The 26454-nt window shown below is 44.5% G+C and overlaps 1 protein-coding gene across 2 annotated transcripts in view; it reads left to right on the top strand.

Moving 5' to 3' along the window:
• Positions 1–26454, top strand: part of EPHA6 (EPH receptor A6) — a 1374331-nt gene that overhangs the window by 1034337 nt on the left and 313540 nt on the right. For both annotated transcript variants that reach the window (XM_082246035.1, XM_082246036.1), the window contains exon 8: positions 5643–5751. In XM_082246035.1, the coding sequence (XP_082102161.1) occupies positions 5643–5751 (109 nt within the window). The remainder of the gene's footprint in view (positions 1–5642; positions 5752–26454) is intronic.

Raw genomic sequence — 26454 nt, 5'->3', positions numbered from 1 at the left:
CAGCCACTTGAATTTGGATTTTTTTTGTCAGCTGTAGTGAATCTTTTATTAATTTAATCTGTGCATTTAGCTGTTTACCTAAAGTTTAGCTTTAAATATTGCCTTTACGGCACAATGTAAATGAAATTTGGGGTCTGTAAAAAGGGAAAGCGTATTCCTAACTATTACAATGACATAATGCTATTTTTGTTTACATAAGATGTTTCCAAATGTGTATATTTTACAGCATATTCAGCTATTGTGAATATAACAATTTCCGAATAGTTTCTGTTTTCCATATTTTTTATCCATTTGTGAAGCGATTTTTAAGGCGGTCATTTTTCTAACAGGGGAAAGAGATTGAATGAAACCAATTCAGAGTGCTTATTGTCTACGCTTACAATAGAATCTTCCCTTCAGAGTAAATATACATTTAAAGGATTAATTTCTGTTACGGTTAATGGTTGCTGAGTTGCATATCACGCTGCCTATATAAAATATAGGTCTCATTAAAATTGGAGTACTACAGCAGAAATGAACAGAGTGAACTGGTTACTTCAAGGATTTTTTTCTCTTTTATCCAGAACACAATTTGTGCCACCTCGATAATTTACAATAGAATCAAATGCATCATTACTAGAGGCAGCCAGATATGGAAACCATTTCCATTTTTAAGTGAATATTAATAGTAAGTTACAAAGCAGATGCAGAAGTAGCTGACCCTGCATGACCACAGAGTTATTTTAAATCAATCATACTATGTATACATTATTTTTTTACCCCTAAATTTTATATTCCGCTAGAAAATACATATATGCAAATGCTTAATAGCCCTGTAGGGGCTAAAGAAGTGTTCAGTCATGGTCTCATAAATAACAGCTTCACTGCATTGCATCAAGTAAGCATGGATTATTACTATTTCTAGCTGAGCATATAATTGGATAATCTTCTGTAACCCACTTTCTACCAGAAAATCTGACACTATCTTTTTCCTGGACTGAGAACAGGTTACAGTATAAGGCTGACTTAACATTTCCCTGCAATAGATCTGCTTCCTTTCATATTTACTTGAAGCCTTTTTTTCCGCTCTTCCTAATCAAATGTTACATTTTAATAGTTTTTTGGGGGGTTATGTTGTTTTTTTTTTTTTTTTTTAACCACTTAAGCCCCGGAGGATTTGGCTGCTAAACGACCAGGGGCTATTTTGCGATTCGGCACTGCGTGACTTTAACGGACAATTGCGCGGTCGTGCGACGCTGTACCTAAACGAATTTGGCGTCCTTTTTTTCCCACAAACAGAGCTTTCTTTTGGCGGTATTTGATCACCTGTGCGATTTTTTGATCACGCGCTATAAACAAAAAAAGAGCGTCAATTTTGCAAAAATAGCAATATTTTTCCCTTTTTTTTATATGAAATTCCCCAAAAAAAATGTAAAAATCAAAATTTTTTAACATTTTCGGCCAATTTGTTTTCTGCTACCTATGTTTGGTAAAAAAAATCACAAAAAGCGTATTTTGATTGGTTTGCTCAAAAGTTATTGCGTTTACTGACTAAGGGAAAGATTTTTGTCATTTTTGTTGTTTTTTTTTTTAACGCGTAATGGCGGCGATCTGCGATTTTTTTTGCGGTACTGCGACATTGGGGCGGACAGATCGGACCCTTGACTGACATTTTTGACACTTTTGGGGTTACCAGTGACATTTCTACAGTAATCAGTGCTATATATATGCACTGTTACTGTAAAAATACACTGGTAGTGAAGGGGTTAACTTTATTTGAGAGGGAGGGGCTGTGTGTGTCCCTAGGGGCGTGATTCTTACTGTGATTGGCTGTGGCTTCAGCTGTATGCAGAGTGATCAACGGATCTACATAGTAGATCCATATGATCAGCTCTCATACAGAGGGGAGAATGACAGGCAGTTTGTTTACACAAGCTGCCTGACTTTCTCCCTCTCCCCCGCCGATCGCAGAGTGGCCGGCGGACATCGGGTCCGCTGGTCACACGCGCGGGGGGGTCCGTGACCACGCGGGAGCGCTCCCTAGACCCTCACAATCTAGTGACGTAGCCCTACGTCACTTTGCCTGTGAGGGGCTGACCGCCGACGTAGATCGGCGTGCGGCGGTCGGCAAGTGGTTAAGTGCTGTCAATAAAGGAATTATAAAGCCTCAATTTTATTTAAAATAAAAAAGATGGTATATGTACCTGCTCTGTGCAATGGTATTACACGGAGTGGTCCCTTACCTCCTCTTCTGGAGTACCCCCCGGGCACTTTCTGCTCATGCTGTCCTCTCAGTGCCCCCTCAGCAAGTCATATGCTAAGGAGGTACCTGTGTAAGGAGCATTCTCAAGCTGGGATGTGTGCGTCCATAGAAACACACAGCATGGCTCAGCAACGTCTCCCGCTATCTCCTCACAGGATTTAAATGACAGCAACGGGAGCCACTTTAATACTAATCTTTATCAGGCAAAGAGACAAACACACAGTTAAAATACTGATATGTGAGCTAGCTATCATACCAAAGTGTTTGTAATTCTGTTCAGCCACTTTTGTGATCCATATACCAGATAGCAAGCAATTGAGCTGCAAGTTCGAAAATGACTTTCTAAGCTATTGCTAGACTTACTGCGACCTAATTCACCCTGGTGTGCCACTCAGGCTCTATTGCTGCGGGGCTTGTGTATATCCTTTGCATCCACTGCTAGGAGTGTCGCAGTGCCATCTTAAGAGCATTAAAGGGCCCCGGGCAATGCAGTGCACTGGAGCCCTGCATACACAATCACCCACAAGAATAAAAATGCTAATTATTGATAAGGCAATATTTATTGGTACAGCCCTGCCAGGCTAATGACAGCTTCCAAGTTCGGCGGTTGGCTCCGGTGAACACACACACGGACGGGAGTCAGACTCTACTGTCCTGTTTGTGCCTGTTCCCGTGGAGGCAGACAGGCATTCCTGCAATTGTGGGCCCTCCTCCCCACGGCCCAAGTGGTCTGACAGCAGCGCAAAGGGCGACCGGCACTTGCCACCTGCTAAGTTCGGCAGTAGGATGCTCACGAAAATCAGGACTAAGTCTTGGCTGGGGCGCTTGGCAGCTGGGGCCCCATGGGCAAGTGGGGCCCCCGGGCAATTGCCCAGCGTGCCCATTCGGTAAGATGGCCCTGGAGTGTCGGCATGGAATGGAGCTCATCCTAGCTCCTGCTATGACTCAAAGAAGAAAAAGGGGGCGATCACTGTAGCTGATCATCCCTGTGGTTCTATGGTCAGTATGACAGTGGCAATCTCAGCCTGGACAACAACCAGGCCATGCCCCAATGTGTTTTGCTCCACCCCCCCCCACTCAGAGTGTAATCGTGGGGATTATGATGATAATGGTTAAGTTCATGGGGCAGAGTGAAACGTGTTGGCAGCGTGGCCTGGTTAAAGGCCAGGCTGAAGTTGGCACTCTCATACTGAAAATAGGATCACAGGGATGTGCGGCTACAGGGATCAGCCCCTTTTCCTTTAAACTATTGCTAGACTTGCCAGGCTTCACAAGTTTTCACAAGTCCGCATTGCATGACTCCAGATCAACTTTCTTTGCAAACATTCTGCAAGTTTTGGTTCAGTTATGTGTGCAATAGTCATCCCACCACAGGGGTCACTGTGCCTTGCAGTAGCTCTTGCTGTAGACTCACCACTGCAACTTCGCTCCTGCTAGAGACTTGCCACACAAATCTGCTACAAGTTGGAAAAGTGTCAACTTGGAACTTGTACTTCAAGTGCTCGGCAATTGCAAGTGAAAATGTGCAGCAAGTTAATAAGACTTACAATCCAACACTGCCACTAATTTGTGGCAAGTTATCCTGCCAATATGCCTTTGCCAGAGAACATGGCAGTAGGGTGACAGCACTTACAGTTAGGGATTATAGTGGAGTCACCTTCCCACTCAAATTGGGCTAATTGGATAGGTGAAGAAACACATTGCCGGATTACCAACTCTGCTCACTCTCCTCCTGTCAGCACATGTGCCTGCAGCATAGCTTGATTGGCTCCTAGTTCTAGCTCTCTCTCTGTCTGTGATGTTGTGCAAGTGTTTATGTCCCTTTTTTCCCCCACAAATAGAGCTTTCTTTTGGTGGCATTTCATCACCACTGCATTTTTTTTTTTTTTTTTGGGGCTATAAACAAAAAACGACTGACAATTTTGAAAAAAAAATTAACTTTCTGCTATAAAACTTATCAAATAACAAAAATGTAAAAAATCGAATTTGTTTATAAATTTAAGTCGATATTTACTCTGCCACATGTTTTTGAAAAGAAAAATCCCATTAAGCATAGATTGATTGGTTTGCATAAAAGTTATAGCGTCTACAAACTATGAGATATATACTGGAATTTGTATTTATTTATTTTTACTAGTAATGGCGGCGATCAGCGACTTATAGCGGAACTGTGTTATTGCGGCGGACATTCGGACACTAACTGGCACTTCTGACACTTTTTGGGAACCAGTGACACTAATACAGTGATCCATGCTAAAAATATGCACTATCACTGTACTAATAACACTGCCTGGGAAGGGGTTAAACATCTAAGGCAATTAAAGGGTTAAATGTGTGCCTAGCCAGTGTTTTGGTGTACTGTGTTAGGTGCTTTTACTAGGGGAAGTAATGTTTTTTTTTCTTTGATTTGCAGGGAAAGAAAATCTATTACTTCCCCAGTGATAGGACAGGGCTCTACCTTGTTTATATAAGCAGTGCTCTGTCTTGTGTATATGTTCATGACGATCACTGGGTGCAGGCCAATGGTTTCCCACCGGCACCCAGTGATCGTCATGATTTTTCACAGGTGATGGACATTGAGGTTGATTTACTAAAACTGAAGAATGCAAAATCTGGTGCAGCTCAGCAAAGAAACCAGATTTTATTGTCAAAGCCTAATTAAACAAACTGAAGTTAGAAGATTGACTACCATGCAGAGCTGCACCAGATTTTGCACTTTTCAGTTTTAGTAAATCAACTTCATAGCTGCCTTCAGTGTGACACTTTCTGCTGTGCAGTTGCTGAACTCTTAGTCTCTACATAGGAGCTGCCAATGCTAGGTTGGCCAGGCCCCCTTGTTTTCACAGATCTAGCTAAATTTGGATGGGGACCACTGGACTAAACAGTTTTAAATGACTTAATCTATTGAGGTTGCAAGAGGATGACTGGTGGCAGTTTCATTTACAATTCTTTCCTTCCAAGAGGGAGTAGCAAGAAAGACACCAGAATTGCATTACCAGGTAGGAAATGTACAGGGTTCAGCAGAGACTCCTGCTTAGGTTCTCTACATCCTAGCATGTTATTTGGTCCTTAGGATGATTTTTACACAGTAGCGAGGATAAAGGATGGATTGGGATGAGGGGATGGAAGTAGGAGTCTGCATTAGGGTAAAACATCTTTCATGTTTTTTCTCCCTCCAGTCCCCCTAAATAGTTATGAAACAAGAAAAATCCATATGTAGAAGAATGGTGGCATAGAACAGTTGATGTTTAAGCACCAAAGTGAGAAGAGGGTGGGTGGTCTTTAGTATATTGTGACGTATTCACAGTCCAGTTTACTACTGTATTTATATTTATACATAGACTAATTTTACATGCATTTTTATTTTCATATAAAGTGGTTTCTGTATCTTATTTTGCAGCATCTGACCTGGCAGCAGAGCAAGGGCAAATTCTGGTAATTGCCACAGCAGCTGTTGGAGGATTCACTCTGCTGGTTATACTCACATTGTTCTTCCTCATCACTGGCAGGTAAAGCAATACCCTTTAGAGGACCACTAAGCCTACAACATGATTTAGCAAAAGGTTCTCATACCTGTGCAGAACTTGACATTGTGTTTATTTGGTTTATACAGTAACTAAATATATTAGCCTGGCACCAGCAATGAGCATTTGTAGCAATATTATGCCCTTTGTTAATGTTGCAATGACTGGCTACTGATCTATGCCTTACAGGAAACCCATACTAAGATAAATACAGAGCCTGCTGGTAATGACCTTCTGAAAAAGCTAGTTGCTTGGCTGTCTCTTGCCAAAATACATTGAGTCACTAAGCAGGAGAAAGCATGCGCTTAATTAAACAAATACAAAGTCAGAGCCGCTGACCTGCATTGCTACAATGCCATCACTTAGAATGAAATGAAAACTTTTCATCAGCATACCAAGCAGTTAGAATTTTCAGTGCATTTTCCTTAAGTTTACCCTCCTGTATTGTAGGCACACCAGTACTAACCAGGTGATGGTGGACAATTTATGGCCATGGTTCCAACACATCTTACAATTACCTTACTGCCTCCTTTAGAGATAGTTCCACTTCCGATTCTAACAGTATTGTTGTCCAAAGTTCAGTACAGATATACAAAATTCAGTTAGAATTGCTTTACTAAATATGCCCATTCATGTGTATAATACAGTATATTCTATTTATATGTTTTCATTTTTCCCCCAAATGAAACTTTGAAAGCATTACTTCCTCCCCATGTGTTTCCTTCACTCCTTTCATATTTTTGTGGTTTTATTCTGCTTCTGTCAAAGGTGAAGTGTCTTTGTGATGATTTAATTAGCAGACTGTTATTTCTTGCTTAGCATACTAATTACCAAAATAAGTGCCTGAAATGATTAGCAAGGAACTCATTTACAAGAAGTAGTATTTCTCTTTTATGAAATGTCAGCCATTGATTGTGGGAGAAAAACATATTCTCTGTAAATGGACCATAGAAGAGCTGCCGCCGCAACCCTTTCTCTCGCTAAAGGCCATTCAATAAGTTTTAAGGTTGAAAAGGATGACGTTTCGGTTTTAATCACGCTAATTAACCTGAATTTTGTGCTGTGACTTCTCATGATTCTTAATAATTGATATTTTTTTCAATTTGCAATGTATGCTGCATGCAGAAGCCTCATTAAAACTTGGAAAGAAGCAGTTTCAGTCTGGTGATACATTCTCTCCGGTCAGCGCAATTAAAAATGGAACCACTCTATGAACTGAATACTAACCAAAATGACAGCTATTGGCAAGAAAAAAAGTATTGAACATAATAATGCATTTAAAAATGTATCTTATGTATGCCACTCATGACATGTAAAGTTTCCAATGGCAGAGAAGGTTAGATCTTCAGATATAACCATTTGTCTTTTTCAAATAGTGGGAGGGCAGCTGTTATATAAATTGCCTTATTAATGTAGCGCCCCCAACCTCCAGAGGCCTGGTGGTGATCCCCAGAGACAGGGAGGGCCAACATTCTTCCTCAGGGTGCAGGTTACTAAGCATGGTGGGTGTTGTACAAAGCAGAAAGATGGGCGCCAGTCACTTTTATGCTTGAACAAAGAGAAGTTTATTTCTCACAACTGGAACATGTGGGAGAGTGGGGTAGGGCACAGGACACCCTTAGTAAGAAACAGCAGATTGGCAGACTCCTTAGACCAAAATGTAGAATAGGTAGACAGTGGTACAGAAAAGAGCCTGTAAGCTAGAACCAGCAATCTGTACTTTGTAGCATGAGCTGTCTCCTGTAGCAATAGTATTCAACTCACAGCATTTGCAGGATCTCTCTGGATGATTCCATCTCAATGCTTTCCCAGGCTCTCCATTCTTCTCCGGTTCATGGCAGAGTAACCTCTGGTACTTAATTTCAGGTCTCCATCCTTTCCTTCATGCTTCCAGGTAGTGAGCAGGCTCTCCCTTGCATAGCCCTGAGCACCGGGCTAGGTCTCAGGCTTCAGGCCTAACCAGCAGTAGCCGTTCCTCACACACCCAACCAGACAGGAGTCTGGGTGGAAATGGACACAGATCACCTGACTTTCTCCAAATAAATACCTTCTCCCAGCATGCTTAGTGACCAGTGTGATTGGCTGAGAAAAGTATACATATCCTTAACCTAGACTCACTGTAATTCCTAACACTAATGCCAAAGGTAACAGTGCCACCTATTGACAAAAGGGAGAAACCACTGCTAAACCAGGCTTAGGAGGAAAATCCAATGATCACAAAGACTACAAATTAGCCAGGCTAGCTACCACCAAGCACAGCTAAATTTACTAGCAGCTCTGTTTAGGACAAGGGTGCTACATTCTCCCCCTGCCAAGGAGAAGACATCCTCGGAGTGCGCAAACAAAAAAAAACACTGATGTTCTCAAGCCTGAGAGCGGATGTCCTGGCAAAAGTGGATAGGGAAGGGTAAAAGAAAAGATGAACTTTGAATTACAAATTTGTGTGGCAATCCACACGAAAGCAGATAGGAATTCAATAGGCAAATGATATTACATCCTAACTATCTTTCTAACTAATATTAGACTCTAAATTAGTTTAAAGCAATGTTATTATGCTAGCCTAAGGCACTGTCTCTCCTCAGCCGAGGAAGACGTGGTATGTATATGAACTTGGCAACACACTATAGTATAATCTACTATTAAATCAATATGTACGCAAAATAGTCATTTATATATACGCGTTTGAAGTATTGTCTATCCTCTGCCGAAGAAGTCAATTTTTGCACACTGTCTGTTTCATTCACAAAGAAAAAAAAAACACATATATATATATATATATATATATATATATATATATATATATATATATACTGTATATTCATATTTAGAACACTACTCTCTGCCGGGGAAGACAAAAATGTATAAGGTAAACTCACATTAGCATATTTTAATATACTTTACTCTTTTAGCAAATAACTGAACATAGAATATCAACAGTATGAAGAAGGCCTCACTCCCTAGAGAGTGACACATTCTTTCAAAAATTATATGTGCACAGTATACCTAAAGCATTAAATGCCTAAGCATATTATGATGAAATAAAGAATTTACTGTTCACTCAGATTGGCCCACGTATGCCACCTGGTGACAGCGAAACAGAAAAAGTTTGCATGAAACATTTTGTAGTCCATGAAGTATTGGTTTTAGATGTAAGCCTGCCCTGGGTTCAAAAGCACACGCGTCGGATGTGACATCAGGAGGGGGTGGTAACACGTTTTGGAGCATGGTCAGAAGCTCCTTCTTCAGACCTAAGCCCCAAGGACTGAGGAGGTGGCTTATATGGGAGGAGGGTTGGAATACTGCACTTAGAAGCATCTTCTATGTCTTTCACTAATCAAATCTTTAGAACCAATTAGTTTATAATTTCTCAGTTTGCAGGGTGGTTGCCTAAATTGAGCATGTGCTTGGGGAGTGATGGAAAGGTGAATATGTGCTGCTGCAAGAAGGGGGGGGTGTAAAATTAATTTGTTGCTTTGCCCTGCATTGACAAAACACAGGTTGACTGTAAAGGGGCTGCCCTAAACAACAGCAAGTAATGCAATGCAATTAAACTACCTATATGTGCTGTATAATGAAAATAGCATATTACTAAAAATTGTTCACTGCTGCTGCTTTTCTGTTCAGGCAGTGGTCCAGTTCATGCAGCCTGGGCCACTGGGAATGGCTCATTTTGCCAAACTGCTTAATGACTGCTGCTGGGCTGCTCACCATCTCCGCTCTGGTGGGCAACATCGCTTACTGGCTGATGCTCACTGTGACTGTAACTCACCACAATACCGTTGCTGTCTTATCACTGTCTACATGCCTAAAATCAGAGGTCTTCATTTGCATCATTGTCCCTGAAGAATGATTCAGTTAGAATTTTAGAAAAGTTAGATTTAAAGTGAGTTCAATTTAGAAAGCTAGATTTTTTTAAAGGAGGGTGAAATCATGTTCACGTTGAATACCCAAATACAGTTTCTCACAAAAGTGAGTACACCCCTCATATTTTTGTAAATATTTTATTATATCTTTTCATGTGACAACACTGAAGAAATGACACTTTGCTACAATGTAAAGTAGTGAGTGTACAGCCTGTATAACAGTGTAAATTAACTGTCCCCGCAAAATAACTCAACACACAGCCATTAATGTCTAAATCGCTGTCAACAAAAGTGAGTACACCCCTAAGTTAAAATGTCCAAATTGGGCCCAATTAGCCATTTTCCCTCCCTGGTGTCATGTGACTCGTTAGTTTTACAAGGTCTCAGGTGTGAATGGGGAGCAGGTGTGTTAAATTTGGTGTTATCGCACTCACTCTCTCATACTGGTCACTGGAAGTTCAACATGGCAAAAAAACTCTCGGAGGATCCAAAAAAAAGAAATGTTGCTCTATATAAAGATGGCCTAGGATATAAGAAGATTGCCAAGACCGTTAGCTGCAGCACGGTGGCCAAGACCATACATCAGTTTAACAGGACAGGTTCCACTCAAAACAAGCCTCGCCATGGTCAACCAAAGAAGTTGAGTGCACATGCTCAGGGAAAAGGTGATAGACTGACCAAGCATGTCTCCAGACCAAAACCCTATTGAGCATCTGTGGGGCATCCTCAAATGGAAGGAGGAGAAGCGCAAGGTCTCTAACATCCACCAGTTCCGTGATGTCGTCATGGAGGAGTAGAAGAGGACTCCAGTGGCAACCTGTGAAGCTCTGGTGAACTCCATGCCCAAGAGGGTTAAGGCAGTGCTGGAAAATAATGGTGACCACACAAAATATTGACACTTTGGGCCCAATTTGGACATTTTAATTTAGGGGTGTACTCAATTTTGTTGCCAACAGTTTAGACATTAATGCCTGTGTGTTGAGTATTTTGAGGGGACAGCAAATTGACACTGTTATTAAAGCTGTACACTCACTACTTTACATTGTAGCAAAGTGTCATTTCTTCAGTGTTGTCACATGAAAAGATATAATAAAATATTTACAAAAATGTGAGGGGTGTACTCACTTTTGTCAGATACTGTATATGCAAAGGAAATTGAAAAAAATAGCTTGCACTGTAAAATGCATGACACTGCACCTGGTGGAATGAACCCTAATGTGTCTGTTCCCTAAAACAGCATCCACTAGTTTTCCTTCAACTCCTCCCTCAAAATGGTTAGATTACTATCTAGCAAGGTCTTTTGCTGCCTCAACAATGTTATCATTAACTATAGATATGTGAGACTGCTAGTTTGCTGATAATTAGGGTTGAGCGAACACCTAGATGTCCGTGTTCGACGGGTTCGGCCGAACTTTAAAAAAAAGTCCGGGTCCGTGTCCCGGACTTTTACCGAACTTTTCCCGGACACCGAACCCCATTGAAGTCAATGGGGACCCGAACTTTAAGGCACTAAAATGGCTCTAAAACACCAAAGGAAAGGGCTAGAGTGCTGCAAATGGCAGCAAAACGTAATTAAGAGCATGGCAAGTGCTCTGCAAACAAATGTGGATAGGGAAATAACTTAAAACAACAAAAAAAAAACAGAAAAATAAAACAATGTTCTTCTTCATCTCTGAAGGACGAGGCCCATATGGAGTAGGAGGGAGGTTGAGGTGGTGGTGGATGTGGCGGTGACATAGGCGTGCGCACAGGGTGTGCTGGGTGTGCCTGGGCACACCCTAATCACCTAGGGCACATAGCATTGCCAGTGAGGAGATGGGAAAGATCTCCCTGGGACCTGCTCTGCTCTATTTCTCCTTGCCTACAGGTACATGGCCCCGATACATTACTCTCCCTGCTGGCAAACACATGCATGTGTATTTCAACTTTGGGGTGCACACCTTAATGCAATAGGCTGCGCACACCTATGGGCGGTGTAGGTGGAAGCGGCGGTGGAGGAGGACCAGGGCCGGATTAACAGCATCATGGGCTTGGTGCTGAGGATTTTGAAGGGCCTTAAGGGCCGTGCCTTGCCATGCACCCAGAGGAGGAAGGGTGCAGCCATGCATGCCTAATTCAACATGGGATGCTGTCTCTGAAGCCCATAAACACATCCATGCATCGCCAACTGTCCCTCCTTGTCCGGCCTTCACGCTGTGTGGGGAGGTTCTGAGGGTGCTGCCTGGGGAAGCGAGCATAGAAGCCAGACTTCTGTGTTTACAAGTGACAGAAGAGCGGTAACAGTGAATATGGCCAACCCGGGGCCTATATAAAAGGTAGGGGCCTGGAGCTGCAGCTCCAATAGCCCCTACATTAATCTGGCCCTGAGGAGGAGGACGAGGTAGCCAACACTGCTTCTTTTCAAAAATTTTAAATGAGGGTACACCCCAAAAGAGTGAGAAAGAGCAAAAATGGAACAATGGGTGGGTAAGGTCGGTATCCATTGCTATTCTGCATAAGGTACGGAAAAGTCCCGTGGGATCCATGCCTGGTTCATTTTAATGAACGTGAGCTTGTCCACATTGTCTCTGGACAGGCGGCTGCGCTTGTCTGTTATAACGCCCCCAGCCGTGCTAAATACCCGTTCAGATAATACACTGGCTGCAGGGCACGCCAGCACCTCCAAGGCGTAAAGGGCAAGCTCAAGCCATGTGCCCAATTTGGAGACCCAGAAGTTGAAGGGGGCAGACCCGTCATTCACTACATGTAGGCGTGTGCACACATACTGCTCCACCATGTTGGTAAAATGCTGCCTCCTGCTAAGACGTTCCATCTGAGCTGCTGGTGCTGCTGTTTGTTGTGGCGTGCTGACAAAGCTTTTCCACATTTCGGCCATGCTAACCCTGCCTTCTGAGGTGCTGGCGGTGCCCTGGTTGCGTTGGCGACCTCCTCCTCCTCTGCCTTGTGCTTCCACTGTGGCCCCGCTGTCAGATGGGAATGCCAGCAGCATGGCGTCTACCAGCGTGCGCTTGTACTCGCGCATCTTGCGATCGCGCTCCAGTGAGTGAATTAAGGACGGTACGTTGTCCTTGTAACGGGGATCCAGCAGCGTGGCCACCCAGTAATCAGCACAAGTTAGAATGTGGGCAACTCGGCGGTCGTTGTGGAGACACTGCAGCATGTAATCGCTCATGTGTGCCAGGCTGCCCAGAGGCAACGAAAGGCTGTCCTCTGTGGGAGGTGTATCGTCCGTGTCCTCTGTATCCCCCCAGCCACGCACCAGTGATGGCCATGAGCTGGCCTGGGTGCCACCCTGCTGTGAACATGGTTCCATCTCCTCCTCCAGCTCCTCCTCCTCCTCATCCTCCTCATCCTCCAGAACTGTGCCCCTGCTGGACAATTGCGTCCCTGGCGTTTGCGTGTGCAGCAACCCACCCTCGGAGCCCCTTGCGAATGACTGCCCTGAAAGCCTTGGAAATGTTACCTCTTCATCCTCCTCCTCCTCCTCATCCTGTGCCACATCCTCTTCCATCATCGCCCGAATTGTTTTTTCAAGGAGGCATAGAAGTGGGATAGTTAAGCTGAGAACGGCGTCATTGCCACTGGCCATGTTGGTGGAGTACTCAAAACAGCGCAACAAGGCACACAGGTCTCGCATGGAGGCCCAGTTAAATTAAATAGCGGAATAGAAAATATGATCCAAAAAAAGTGTATGTATATCACACGTACACAACCACACTGGGCCCCAATTACTATTGTTTGTACCCCTAAAAGGCTAGATGAGGAGTAGGGGGAGTATGGAACAGGCAGCACCCTCAAACCTTCAGAAGTATGAGATGAACCCCAACAACTTGGAAAGGTGGATCTCTCTCACACGTACCGACACAGACTATCCCGCAATTCAATTGATCCTCAAAGGTTTTTATTGAATAGCGGAATAGGAAATATGATCAAAAAAAGTGTATGTATCTCGCACGTACACAACCACACTAGGCCCCAATTACTATTGTTTGTACCCCTAAAAGGCTAGATGAGGAGTAGGGGGGGTATGGAACAGGCAGCACCCTCAAACCTTCAGAAGTATGAGATGAACCCCAACAACTTGGAAAGGTGGATCTCTCTCACACGTACCGACACAGACTATCCCCCAATTTAACTGATCCCCAAAGGTTTTTGATTAAATAGCGGAATAGAAAATATGATCCAAAAAAAGTGTATGTATATCACACGTACACAACCACACTAGGCCCCAATTACTATTGTTTGTACCCCTAAAAGGCTAGATGAGGAGTAGGGGGGGTATGGAACAGGCAGCACCCTCAAACCTTCAGAAGTATGAGATGAACCCCAACAACTTGGAAAGGTGGATCTCTCTCACACGTACCGACACAGACTATCCCCCAATTTAACTGATCCCCAAAGGTTTTTGATTAAATAGCGGAATAGAAAATATGATCCCAAAAAAGTGTATGTATATCACACGTACACAACCACACTGGGCCCCAATTACTATTGTTTGTACCCCTAAAAGGCTAGATGAGGAGTAGGGGGAGTATGGAACAGGCAGCACCCTCAAACCTTCAGAAGTATGAGATGAACCCCAACAACTTGGAAAGGTGGATCTCTCTCACACGTACCGACACAGACTATCCCGCAATTCAATTGATCCTCAAAGGTTTTTATTGAATAGCGGAATAGGAAATATGATCAAAAAAAGTGTATGTATCTCGCACGTACACAACCACACTAGGCCCCAATTACTATTGTTTGTACCCCTAAAAGGCTAGATGAGGAGTAGGGGGGGTATGGAACAGGCAGCACCCTCAAACCTTCAGAAGTATGAGATGAACCCCAACAACTTGGAAAGGTGGATCTCTCTCACACGTACCGACACAGACTATCCCCCAATTTAACTGATCCCCAAAGGTTTTTGATTAAATAGCGGAATAGAAAATATGATCCAAAAAAAGTGTATATATATCACACGTACACAACCACACTAGGCCCCAATTACTATTGTTTGTACCCCTAAAAGGCTAGATGAGGAGTAGGGGGGGTATGGAACAGGCAGCACCCTCAAACCTTCAGAAGTATGAGATGAACCCCAACAACTTGGAAAGGTGGATCTCTCTCACACGTACCGACACAGACTATCCCCCAATTTAACTGATCCCCAAAGGTTTTTGATTAAATAGCGGAATAGAAAATATGATCCCAAAAAAGTGTATGTATATCACACGTACACAACCACACTGGGCCCCAATTACTATTGTTTGTACCCCTAAAAGGCTAGATGAGGAGTAGGGGGAGTATGGAACAGGCAGCACCCTCAAACCTTCAGAAGTATGAGATGAACCCCAACAACTTGGAAAGGTGGATCTCTCTCACACGTACCAACACAGACTATCCCCCAATTTAACTGATCCCCAAAGGTTTTTGATTAAATAGCGGAATAGAAAATATGATCCCAAAAAAGTGTATGTATATCACACGTACACAACCACACTAGGCCCCAATTACTATTGTTTGTACCCCTAAAAGGCTAGGAGTAGGGGGAGTATGGAACAGGCAGCACCCTCAAACCTTCAGAAGTATGAGATGAACCCCAACAACTTGGAAAGGTGGATCTCTCTCACACGTACCAACACAGACTATCCCCCAATTTAACTGATCCCCAAAGGTTTTTGATTAAATAGAGGAATAGAAAATATGATCCCAAAAAAGTGTATGTATATCACACGTACACAACCACACTAGGCCCCAATTACTATTGTTTGTACCCCTAAAAGGCTAGGAGTAGGGGGAGTATGGAACAGGCAGCACCCTCAAACCTTCAGAAGTATGAGATGAACCCCAACAACTTGGAAAGGTGGATCTCTCTCACACGTACCAACACAGACTATCCCCCAATTTAACTGATCCCCAAAGGTTTTTGATTAAATAGCGGAATAGAAAATATGATCCCAAAAAAGTGTATGTATATCACACGTACACAACCACACTAGGCCCCAATTACTATTGTTTGTACCCCTAAAAGGCTAGATGAGGAGTAGGGGGAGTATGGAACAGGCAGCACCCTCAAACCTTCAGAAGTATGAGATTGTGTTCACTGTACCCCACAAAGATTGAGTTCACTGCACCCCACAATGATTGTGTTCACTGCACCCCACAAAGATTGTGTTCACTGCACCTCACAAAGATTGTGTTCACTGTACCCCCCAAAGATTGTGTTCACTGCACCCCACAAAGATTCTGTTCACTGTACCCCACAAAGATTGTGTTCACTGCACCCCAAAAAGATTGTGTTCACTGCACCCCAAAAAGGATGTTGTTCACTGCACCCCAAAAAGGATGTTGTTCACTCCACCCCAAAAAGATTGTGTTCACTGCACCCCACAAAGATTGTGTTCACTGCACCCCAAAAAGATTGTGTTCACTGCACCCCAAAAATGATTTTGTTCACTGCACCCCAAAAAGGATTTTGTTCACTGCACCCCAAAAAGGATGTTGTTCACTCCACCCCAAAAAGATTGTGTTCACTGCACCCCAAAAAGATTGTGTTCACTGCACCCCACAAAGGATTTTGTTCACTGCACCCCAAAAAGATTGTGTTCACTGCACCCCAAAAAGGATGTTGTTCACTGCACCCCAAAAAGATTGTGTTCACTGCACCCCAAAAAGATTGTGTTCACTGCACCCCACAAAGGATTTTGTTCACTGCACCCCAAAAAGATTGTGTTCACTGCACCCCACAAAGGATTTTGTTCACTGCACCCCACAAAGATTGTGTTCACTGCACACCAAAAAGGATTGTGTTCACTGCACCCCAAAAAGATTTTGTTCACTGCACCCCAAAAAGATTGTGTTCACTGCAGCCCAAAAAGATTGTGTTCACTGCAGCCCAAAAAGATTGTGTTCACTGCAGCCCAAAAAGATTGTGTTCACTGCAGCCCAAAAAGATTGTGTTCACTGCAGCCCAAAAAGATTGTGTTCACTGCAGCTCACACACAGAAAAATGGATGTGGATCACTGACACCTGCCTATCTCCAATCCCACACCACACAGCAATATCGATTGTAGTTTGTAGAACACAGTTTCCCTAAAATTCAGCAGACTCTGTCCCTAACAGGATTGAGAAGAGATCGTAGATCAGGATTGAGTGCAGATTCACCCCACCCCCCACACAGCAATATCGATTGTAGTTTGTAGAAGACACTGACCCTATAATTCAGCAGACTCTATCCCTAAAATGCCTACAACTCGCCCTGCCTAAACACTCCGACCTGTCCCTCAATTCTATCCGGACACAAATGGTTTTTTCCTGCCTATCTTTCCCTAATCAGCAGCCAGCACGTTGATGTGTGCTCTGTCCCTGAATCTAAGCAGCATAATGACGCCGCTGCGGCTGCCTCGAACTTATAAAGACTTGGTCACATGCTTCAGACGGCCAATCACAGCTACTGAGACATTTGCAGGCATGGCTGGGATGGCTTAAGGCACACCAGTTAAACGATTGTTGATTGGCTGTTGAAAGCCCGCCATGAAAAGAGCGCCAAAGCATGCAAAACCCGGAAATAAAACGACCGAACACGGATTTTTACCCGAACATACAGTAAAGTGTCCGTGTCCGTGTTCGGGTACAAAAAATCCAATTATTCGGTACGAACACGAATAATACAGTCCGTGTTCGCTCAACACTACTGATAATCGGTAGGATGCTGTTGAAGATACTTCAGAACAAGACACATTTTGCTTATATTCAAGTTTTTCCACCCCTGGCCATGGCCTGCCCACACATTTGGGCTCAATAAAGTGATTGTAAACCTCAGACATGAAATATGAACAAAGCACACTCTTCTATATTGTGTACTTGCCTCAATCTAGAGCAATAAGTGTCATTTCTGTGTGCTGCTTTGTTCCTCTGCTATCTGCATGAATCCTTTCTGACAAGATTTCCTGACACCAGGAGAAAAAAGGTGATGAGGGGAGGATCTCCAGCTCATTGATAGCCTCAGTTCTATTTCTTTGTGCTGTGTGAAGGGGGTATGCCCCTTTCCTCAAATCAGCGGTCAGAGCTCTCCTCACTAAGCTCTGCAAAATGTAACTTCAGTTCTCCACTCCCTTTTTCTGGTGGCTCAGACAAGCTTATAAATTCTGGACTTTGAGCGGATGTAGAGAAGAGTAGACTACTGATAAACAGGTACAACTTATGTAGGAGCATTTGTTTTATCTCTGTGTATCACCTGAGGCTAGCCACGTTACTGGGTATATATTTATAACCACTTTAAGCTGCATTTCTATTCCAGTACTGGTTCAGCCCACAGACTGTCTTTGCTCTATGTGATGCTACATAGCTTAGAAGAGAAGGCTAGGTTCACAACTTAATATGCTGAATTTTAAGCACTGGAAAAATAATCATGAATTGAAGATACTTGTGAGTAAGTGGATTTTAGCAGATGTTTGCAGGAGTCAATGCACTTTTAATGGCGCAGATAACATCCAGTGTTTGATTACCATTTTGTCAGAATCCAATTAGCTATAATTCCTTCAATATTTATAGTGAGCTGGGAAAAAAATCTTATGTCTTCATTTTCATGCACGCACTGATTGAAGGACCTGTAGCATGTCTCAGCTAATCACATGTGATGAGGGTACATTAAGCATCTTTACACTTGTGATTCCGCATTTCATTCCTCAGAGAGGGGAAAACATACATCATCAGAGAATGCTGCAGCTCATTGCACAGCATTGGAGGAAAGCCATGCTCAAACAACAATTAACCACAGAGGTACAAGAAGACTATTCCCTTCTACTCACTGAATATGATTAGAGAATAGATAGCACCAATTGGGATGTATTTTTTTTACTCTTTTTTTAGTGTTTCCACTCTCATCAGTGAGCATTGAACAATTAACATCAGTCCCTGCCCCAAAGGAGATTATAGTCTGCTGTCCCCAATGTACTCTTACATACATAATTGACCAATTTGTTTGTGGGAATTATTCCTCATAAACAACATAGAACTCCATGATAAACCCAGAAGGAGGAGGATATGGGTAGGACAGGAATATCAGTACCCCCCTCCCCCAATTTAAAGGCGGTTTGGAGAATGCACTATCTGGTGCAGTCTATAGAACATCAGTGTTAACTATTGTACTCACAGTAGTGAATTTACCAGATGATTGCATACAGACAGGAGACACTCAAAGTTTGGATGAAAGAATAATCTTAGGCCATTACAGGTATACTAATGCTGGGGGATAATGACTGTCCTCAGTGTGTTAATCCACACTGCCACAAGTGTGGATGCGGTTAAGTCTCTTGCTCTCTAACAAGCCGACTTAGTGAACCTTATCTTATCTTCAGGACACTCTCACTAGCATCCCCTTTCAGCTGACACCCGTCCACTGACTATCCTAGGAGCAGGGGTGGCATCCCTCGACCACGAGGCCCCTTGACACGAGTTCCTGTACTCACAATACTGCAGAAGCAGGACCTGCAGTGTCTTCCCTCTCAGTCAGCTTCCCTGGACCTCTGGGTTCAACTCCTCTCAACCGCTCCTCTGGCCCTCAGGATGACCTCCTTTGACAGCATGGCACCTCCACAGATGAGGAGGCATCTGCCCCCCTCCCCCTGGGACTCCGCTCTCCAAAGAAAGATTCTGAGCACATGTGTCACTGGCTTTTATACAGTATCCCAGCATGCACCGAGGCAACCTACCCTCTGCCAATCACCAGGACTGTATCAAAAGCCTATGCACCCTTCCGTCAGGTTTCCTCCCACTGTCCAACATGTCTCCCTACTGGACCAGCGTGAAACACACTCTAGACTGAATAAATCGCATACTGAGCACAATGAGCAGACCTCACAAACAGATCTTGCTCTCTGGTAGGCAGAGAACAATATAGATTTACCTAGAGCCCCTCTGGTAAGCAGACAGAGCTCAAAACTATACTCTCTCACCAGCACCTACCAAGGAGGGTGCTACACTTACAAACAGTGGCGCACCTAGAGCATTTGGCACCCGGAGCGGATCCTATATCTGGCACCCCCCCCCCCTTTAAAATGTAAAAACGCCCACAAAAATTTGTAATGTTTTCAAGAGTATTTATTGCACATATTTCACAGCCCCCCATTACAGTGCCTCTTGCAGTCTGCCCCCCCCCCCCTCCCTGCAGACATGATACAAGAGATGGTCAGACTGCAGACATGATACCAGAGATCGTCAGAGACTGATGATGTGATACAAGAGATGGTTAGAGACTACAGACATGATACAAGAGATGGTCAGAGACTGCAGACATGATAAAGGAGATGGTCAGAGACTGCAGACATGATACAAGAGATGGTCAGAGACTGCAGACATGATACAGGAGATGGTCAGAGACTGCAGACATGATACAAGAGATGGTCAGAGACTGTAGACAAGATACAAGAGATGGTCAAAGACTGCAGACAGGATACATGACATGGTCGGAGACTGCAGACATGATACAAGAGATGGTCAGAGACTGCAGACATGATAGAAGATAGAAGAGCACTAGGGGGGCCGAAGAGCACAGAGGAAGCAGAGAGCACTGGAGAGAATTAAGGGGGGGTGGAAAGCATTGCAGGGGGGTTGGAAAGTGTGAGGGGTGGAGAGCACTGGGGGGGGGTGGGACTGGAGAGCACTGGGGGGGAACTGGAGATCACTGAGGGGTGGGAGCCAGGGTGCACAGGGGGGTGGAGAGCACTGGGAGGGGGGACTGGAGATCACTGAGGGGGGGCAGGGTGCACAGGGGGGTGGAGAGCACTGGGGGGGGACTGGAGATCACTGAGGGGGGAGCCATGGTGCACAGGGGGGTGGAGAGCACTGGGGGGGACTGTAGATCACTGAGGGGGGAGCCAGGATGCACAGGGGGTGGAGATAACCAGGGGGGACTGGAGATCACTGAGGGGGGGAGCCAGAATGCACAGGGGGTGGAGAGCACTGGGGGGGGACTGGAGATCACTGAGGGGGGGGAAACCAGGGTACACTGGGGGGGTGGAGAGCACTGGGGAGAACTGGAGATCACTGAGGGGGGAGCCAGGGTGCACAGGGGGTGGAGAGCACTGGGGGGGACTGGAGATCACTGAGGGGGGGAGACAGGATGCACAGGGGGGTGGAGAGCACTGGGGGGGAACTGGAGATCACTGATGGGGGGGAGCCAGGGTGCACAGGAGGGTGGAGAGCACTGGGGGGAACTGGAGATCAATAAAGGGGGGGGAAGGGTGCACAGGGGGGTGGAGAGCACTGGGGGGAACTGGAGATCACTGAGGGGGGGGAGCCAGGGTGCACAGGGGGGTGGGGAGCACTGGGGGGGGGAACTGGAGATCACTAAAGGGGGGGGCAGGGTGCACAGGGGATGGAGAGCACTGGGGGGGACTGGAGATCACTAAAGAGGGGACAGGGTGCACAGGGGGGTGGAGAGCACTGGGGGGAACTGGAGATCACTGAGGGGGGGAGCCAGGGTGCACAGGGGGGTGGAGAGCACTGGGGGAACTGGAGATCACTGAGGGGGGGCCAGGGTGCACAGGGGGGTGGAGAGCACTGGGGGAACTGGAGATCACTGAGGGGGGGAGTCAGGGTTCACAGGGGGGTGGAGAGCACTGGGGGAACTGGAGATCACTGAGGGGGGGAGCCAGGGTGCACAGGGGTGTGGAGAGCACTGGGGGAACTGGAGATCACTGAGGGGGGGAGAGTCAGGATGCACAGGGGGGTAGAGAGCACTGGGGGGAACTGGAGATCACTGAGGGGGGGAGTCAGGGTGCACAGGGGGGTGGAGAGCACTGGGGGAACTGGAGATCACTGAGGGGGGAGCCAGGGTGCACAGGGGGGTGGAGAGCACTGGGGGAACTGGAGATCACTGAGGGGGGGAGCCAGGGTGCACAGGGGGGTAGAGAGCATTGGGGGAACTGGAGATCAATGAGGGGGGGCAGGGTGCACAGGGGGGTAGAGAGCATTGGGGGAACCTGAGATCAATGAGGGGGGGCAGGGTGCACAGGGGGGTGGAAAGTACTGAATGAGCCAGGGAGCATTGGGGGGAGCTGCAAAGCACTGTGGGGAGCTGAAGAGAACTGGGAGGAGGGGGGCTAAAGAGCACTGGGGGGGGGCTGGAGAGGGGGGGTTGAAGAGCACTGGGGTGGGGGGGTGCTGGATAGCACTGGGGGGCCAGCAAAGGAATTTGTATATTAGGGGCGGTGGGACAGCTGCATAAAGAGGAATTGATCTTTCCATAATGTATATCTCCTGCGTCTGTTGAATGCCTGCAGGAGGGAGAGGAGGAGGATCAGTCATTCAACGGATGCAGGAGATATATGAAAAGATCAGTTCCTCTTTATGCAGCTGTCCCGGCCGCTTCTCCTATCCAGCACAGTGAGCACGCAGCACTTACCTTCTTTCTTCCCGCCTCCTGTGAGCAGCGCGCCACTGACTGAAGGAGCTGTTATTGCAGCTGCCTTCACAGGGAGATGCATGCCGGCCCAACGGCGCCGGCGGCGGGCACCCCTGAGCGGCCTGACACCCCCCCCCCGTGTGTGGCACCCGGGGCGGTCCGCACCCCCGCCCCCCCATTGGTACGCCGCTGCTTACAAATAAGTATTTTTCTTGGCAAGGCCATTTCTTACACTTTGGTTAGTCTTCTAGAGCAGAAAATGTAAGCAGATATAATTAGTTGCTTTGGGTAATGCCTTGAGTTTCATTTCTACCAATTTACTTTATTTATTCTGATGTCTGCCCATCTGAATGTCACTACATGTGCCACTGCTTCAGGCTTTGTAAAGCTTTACACTGCCATTTGATAGCAAATGCATGCCATTTGTTTTGTTAGCACAGTGATTCCCTTAATGGTATAGTGTTGTGTTAGATACTGAAGCCTTTTAGATGAAAAAAATGTATTCTCAATCAGTATATTTATGCAGTAAGTCAAAGCAGTTTATCCTATTCAGCACACTATAAGTGCCAGTAGTTCTACTTTGTTTTACACAGTGCTGGGAACTAAACCTGACATTTTAGGTTTAGTGGCTCTCATGGAGCAACTTTATATTTTCATGGCTGGGTTGCAGTTGCAGGTGGCTGGCCAAGAAAAATCAATTATTCAGTGAAGCTGTAAAGATTAAAAAAAAAATTTGGTAAAGAGTGGGGAAAATGTACACCGTAAGACATAAAACAACCAAAACTTTCCAAAAAACAAAACTCCTGGCAACTGCAGCAATGATGTTGTAGTGTTTTGTAGTACTTTGACCTACAATACACCCAGGCAAGTAAATAAAATATTTTCCAGCCTCAGTACTTTTGCTTTCATTGTCATCTTTTTGGATAATGAATCAGTATCATCACTCTGCTGCTTTAGGGCATATTCACTCCGATGCTTCTTCAATTCAGCTGCATTTTTTCAATGCATGTTGTACAGAAAAACAGAAAAAAAAATATTTTCCAAATTGCACTGCAAAACAGTGCAGAGATGTGAATACCTCTTATTTATAACATTATGACTATGTGTACAAGCACTGTAGTACTATGTAATGGTACAATATGAACAAGCCTGTATTGTCCAAATAACAGACTGGTGACATAGGAAGTTATAAAGTATCTCCTTAGTCATGGGTATGTGGATCACGTGACTGGCTGAAGTTACAATAAGGCCTCATGCACACTGGTTTCTTGTAAACGCTGTTTATCCTCACAGGAGAAAATCAGCGTTATAAACTCACCTAAACTAAATTTTTTCAAAAGAGTTTAGCAAAGTTTAACAGAGTTTAACAGAGTTCAGAGTTAGGTAGTTTATTTTTTTCATTGGCCAGAATCTTAATTTATTCTGGCCATTGAAATAAATAAACGCTGGCCTGCTAAATGTGTCTAGAGTTTATGCATGTGTAGCGCCCTCTAGTGTGCTAGAATAGGTGTACATAATCAGTTGTAGTGAAGGTAAATTGGACTTGGCTAAAAGCCAGGACTGGTTTGAATCTGGGTCAGGAATGAGTGACTCAGGGAGACTGGATGACTCAGCAAGCAGAAACTCTGGTGACTCCCCTGCTTTCTGGAACCTTGGAGAAGATTTCAGAAGTAGAGGGTGGAGTCTAGGAGGAGCTGCTTAAAGGATTAATGAGGGCCCCAGCCAATCCGCAGCAAAATGGGCTGGCAGGGGGCAGGTCACCTCATAAATACTCATAAGTCATGCCAGCAGGGGCAGTCGGGTGGAAAATGGAGAAGGAGTGCTGAGGAGGCTGTCGGTGGCCCTTGAGGTAGCCCCCTAGTCTAGGGGGGGTGACCTCAGGCCTGGGGCTCAGGTGCTGGAGGGACCCTCTGCAACACATTAGGCAACCTTCATGGAGGCACGGGAGCAAGGCGAGAACAGCAGCTCTAGGTCAGCACGACCAGGAGTTCTCAAGTCAGCCGGGTGGGCTGGTGAGTGAGCAATCTAGGAGAACTGTGGAGAGAGAGAGTGTCAGTCTGGGAGGACTGTGGAGAAGTAACCAGGAAGGCTAGTAAAAGAGTCAGCTTCAGCCAGGTGGGCTGGCCATGCCTGAAGAGGATCAGTAACCACAGGGATGTAAGCTGGACACTGAACTTTGGTTCAGAACCAAGGGGCCTGCGGTTCCTGCCTGTAAAGGGCTTTTGCTTTGAATGCCTTGTCAAATCCACTAAAGTATCTCAGCTGAGTCTTTCTGCAAGCAAGTGTGCTGGAGGAAGTGAGGTGTGTATATAGACTGTACATAGGAGAAGTTTTCCCAGAAGTTGTTTAAAGTCAAGTGGGCATCCCATAAATACCCCTACTCCCCATCCAAGTTCTAATCCCTCAAATAACAAAAATTCTGGACTGTTTTCTGACTCTGGGAGACAGTGAAAATGGTGTGGTGTGCCTGGCTGTGCAGGGTGGGTAATCTTATTTCACCTGTGGCTCCCTAGGGGGTGTGCTACACACATTTATGGGAATTTGTGAGCGTTTATGCACATTTTGTAGCATTTTTTGTGGTCAAAAGAACTGCTCTTGAACACAATTTTAGGGCATTCAGACAATAGCCCATAAACTCCCTTGCTGATAAACTGCTAAAAACATCCATGTGTGCATGGACACATGATAACATTGATGGAGTTTAAGGCCTGGTTAAAAAAAAAAAAGCCCAAACTATCAGAAGGAGTAGTCCCATTATCAAAATTAATTTGATATAGGGGGAGATTGAGGAATATGTCCAACTCTGCACAAGAAGGCAGGAGGATGTTTGTAGCTACAAATCATTTATGTGGGGCATAACATGGAGACTCTGAATTTTCAGTTTGTACGTTTTACCTATTGTTTGCTAAAACTCAGCTGACTGGAAACCTTTATTCAATGCATGGAAGGGCCTTTGGAGTACATATACCAGGGGCTGAGACCTGGAGATCTAAAGTGTGAAATAAATTCACTACAAAACATTTGAGCTGACAAACCTTTAAATTCTATAGTTCTCTGTTTTTTTTTTTCAATACAGAATACTCATTCTCCAAAATTATGCTTTCAATGCAAATTAAAAATGAACTCCCAAATTTTCATAAAATTAACAAATAAAGAAAATAAATCTTTTTTTGTTGTTCTGATTTACCTGTAGTTCCGGTACTAATCAATACATTCATTGCTTTTTGTTCTTTGTAAATGAGTAAGTATAATAGATGCAAACATATTATATGTGATATAATAAAGTCCTTCTTTAGCCTCTTATTTGCAGGGTGATTATAGGACATTAGCAGTCCTGAGATATCTTAGGGACACATTGAATATAAAAGGCTCAGTCATGTGCCTGGCGAGATATAAATTCAATCTGAAGTATCATTTAAGAACAGTGATAAGGGGGCATTCATGGGAAATGATTCTATGAACACTAGGCAGGAAAATTGTGAATAAATACTCCATTTACTGGCAGGATTTAAAACAAATTCTACTTTGAAGGGCTTGGATTGGTCTTCACAGATGTGTTTTGCTCAACTCTTTGGAATTAGCAATTTGATGAACTGTCGCATCACAAGTTTTCTGATGAGTCTATTCGTACTGGAGAGGCAGGGCGAGATAAGCACCTGCTGCTTTATCCGCCAAGCGATTATCCGCCAGAAGCAAACAGAATTCATTTCAGAACCGTTGCAAATAACATGTTGAAAGGTGTAATGCCTAAGATATGCCAAATAGGTTGTAGTCATTCTGAGGAAAGCGAACCCCGTTGTGTGGTTTGTGCCTTAAATTTCGATAGAAGGCCACTGAAGAGGATGCTAAATGTTGGCTCCAACTAGAAGGGGTCAGATTCGCCACATTTGTAAAAGTATGTATTAGAATCTTAAGGCCTAGTTATATCAGTCACAGATTCATTTGTAGTGATTGTATGGTGCCATTTCTGTAGTATTAGCATATTACATACAATACGTCCTATGTTTTTGCAATAGGGTTAGTGTGACACATTGATGCTAAAATGCACGTGAAACCAGAATAAAGGAAAAGTGGAATTTTGATACACCTTTCCTATTTTCATAGCAATAGAAATGTGCAGTCCATTTCCTCAACACTCAAGATATTGTGCCACACAGGGGCATAGCTACAGATTATGGGGCCCTATAACAAAGTTACCACTGGTCAGTGGGGGTCCTTTTATCCATATTTGCTCTGAAATTTGCTAGTGGTCAAAATAGGAAGCTGAATTATTTATGTAAACTCTGTCCTAGTATATTGCATTCACATACTTGAAGAAGTGGCTGTTGTTTTATGAAACACAGCCAAAATGTAGAAATGATTACATTGAGATAATATGTTATATGTATACACAATTTCTGTATACTCAAGTTGAGTTTAAAAGCAAGTCGTTT

This window comes from Pelophylax lessonae (assembly GCF_965119305.1).
Source record: "Pelophylax lessonae genome assembly, chromosome: 2".
Lineage (NCBI taxonomy): Eukaryota > Metazoa > Chordata > Amphibia > Anura > Ranidae > Pelophylax > Pelophylax lessonae.
Note: the sequence above shows the minus strand (reverse complement) of the source record. Positions and strands in the feature narration are given on the sequence as shown.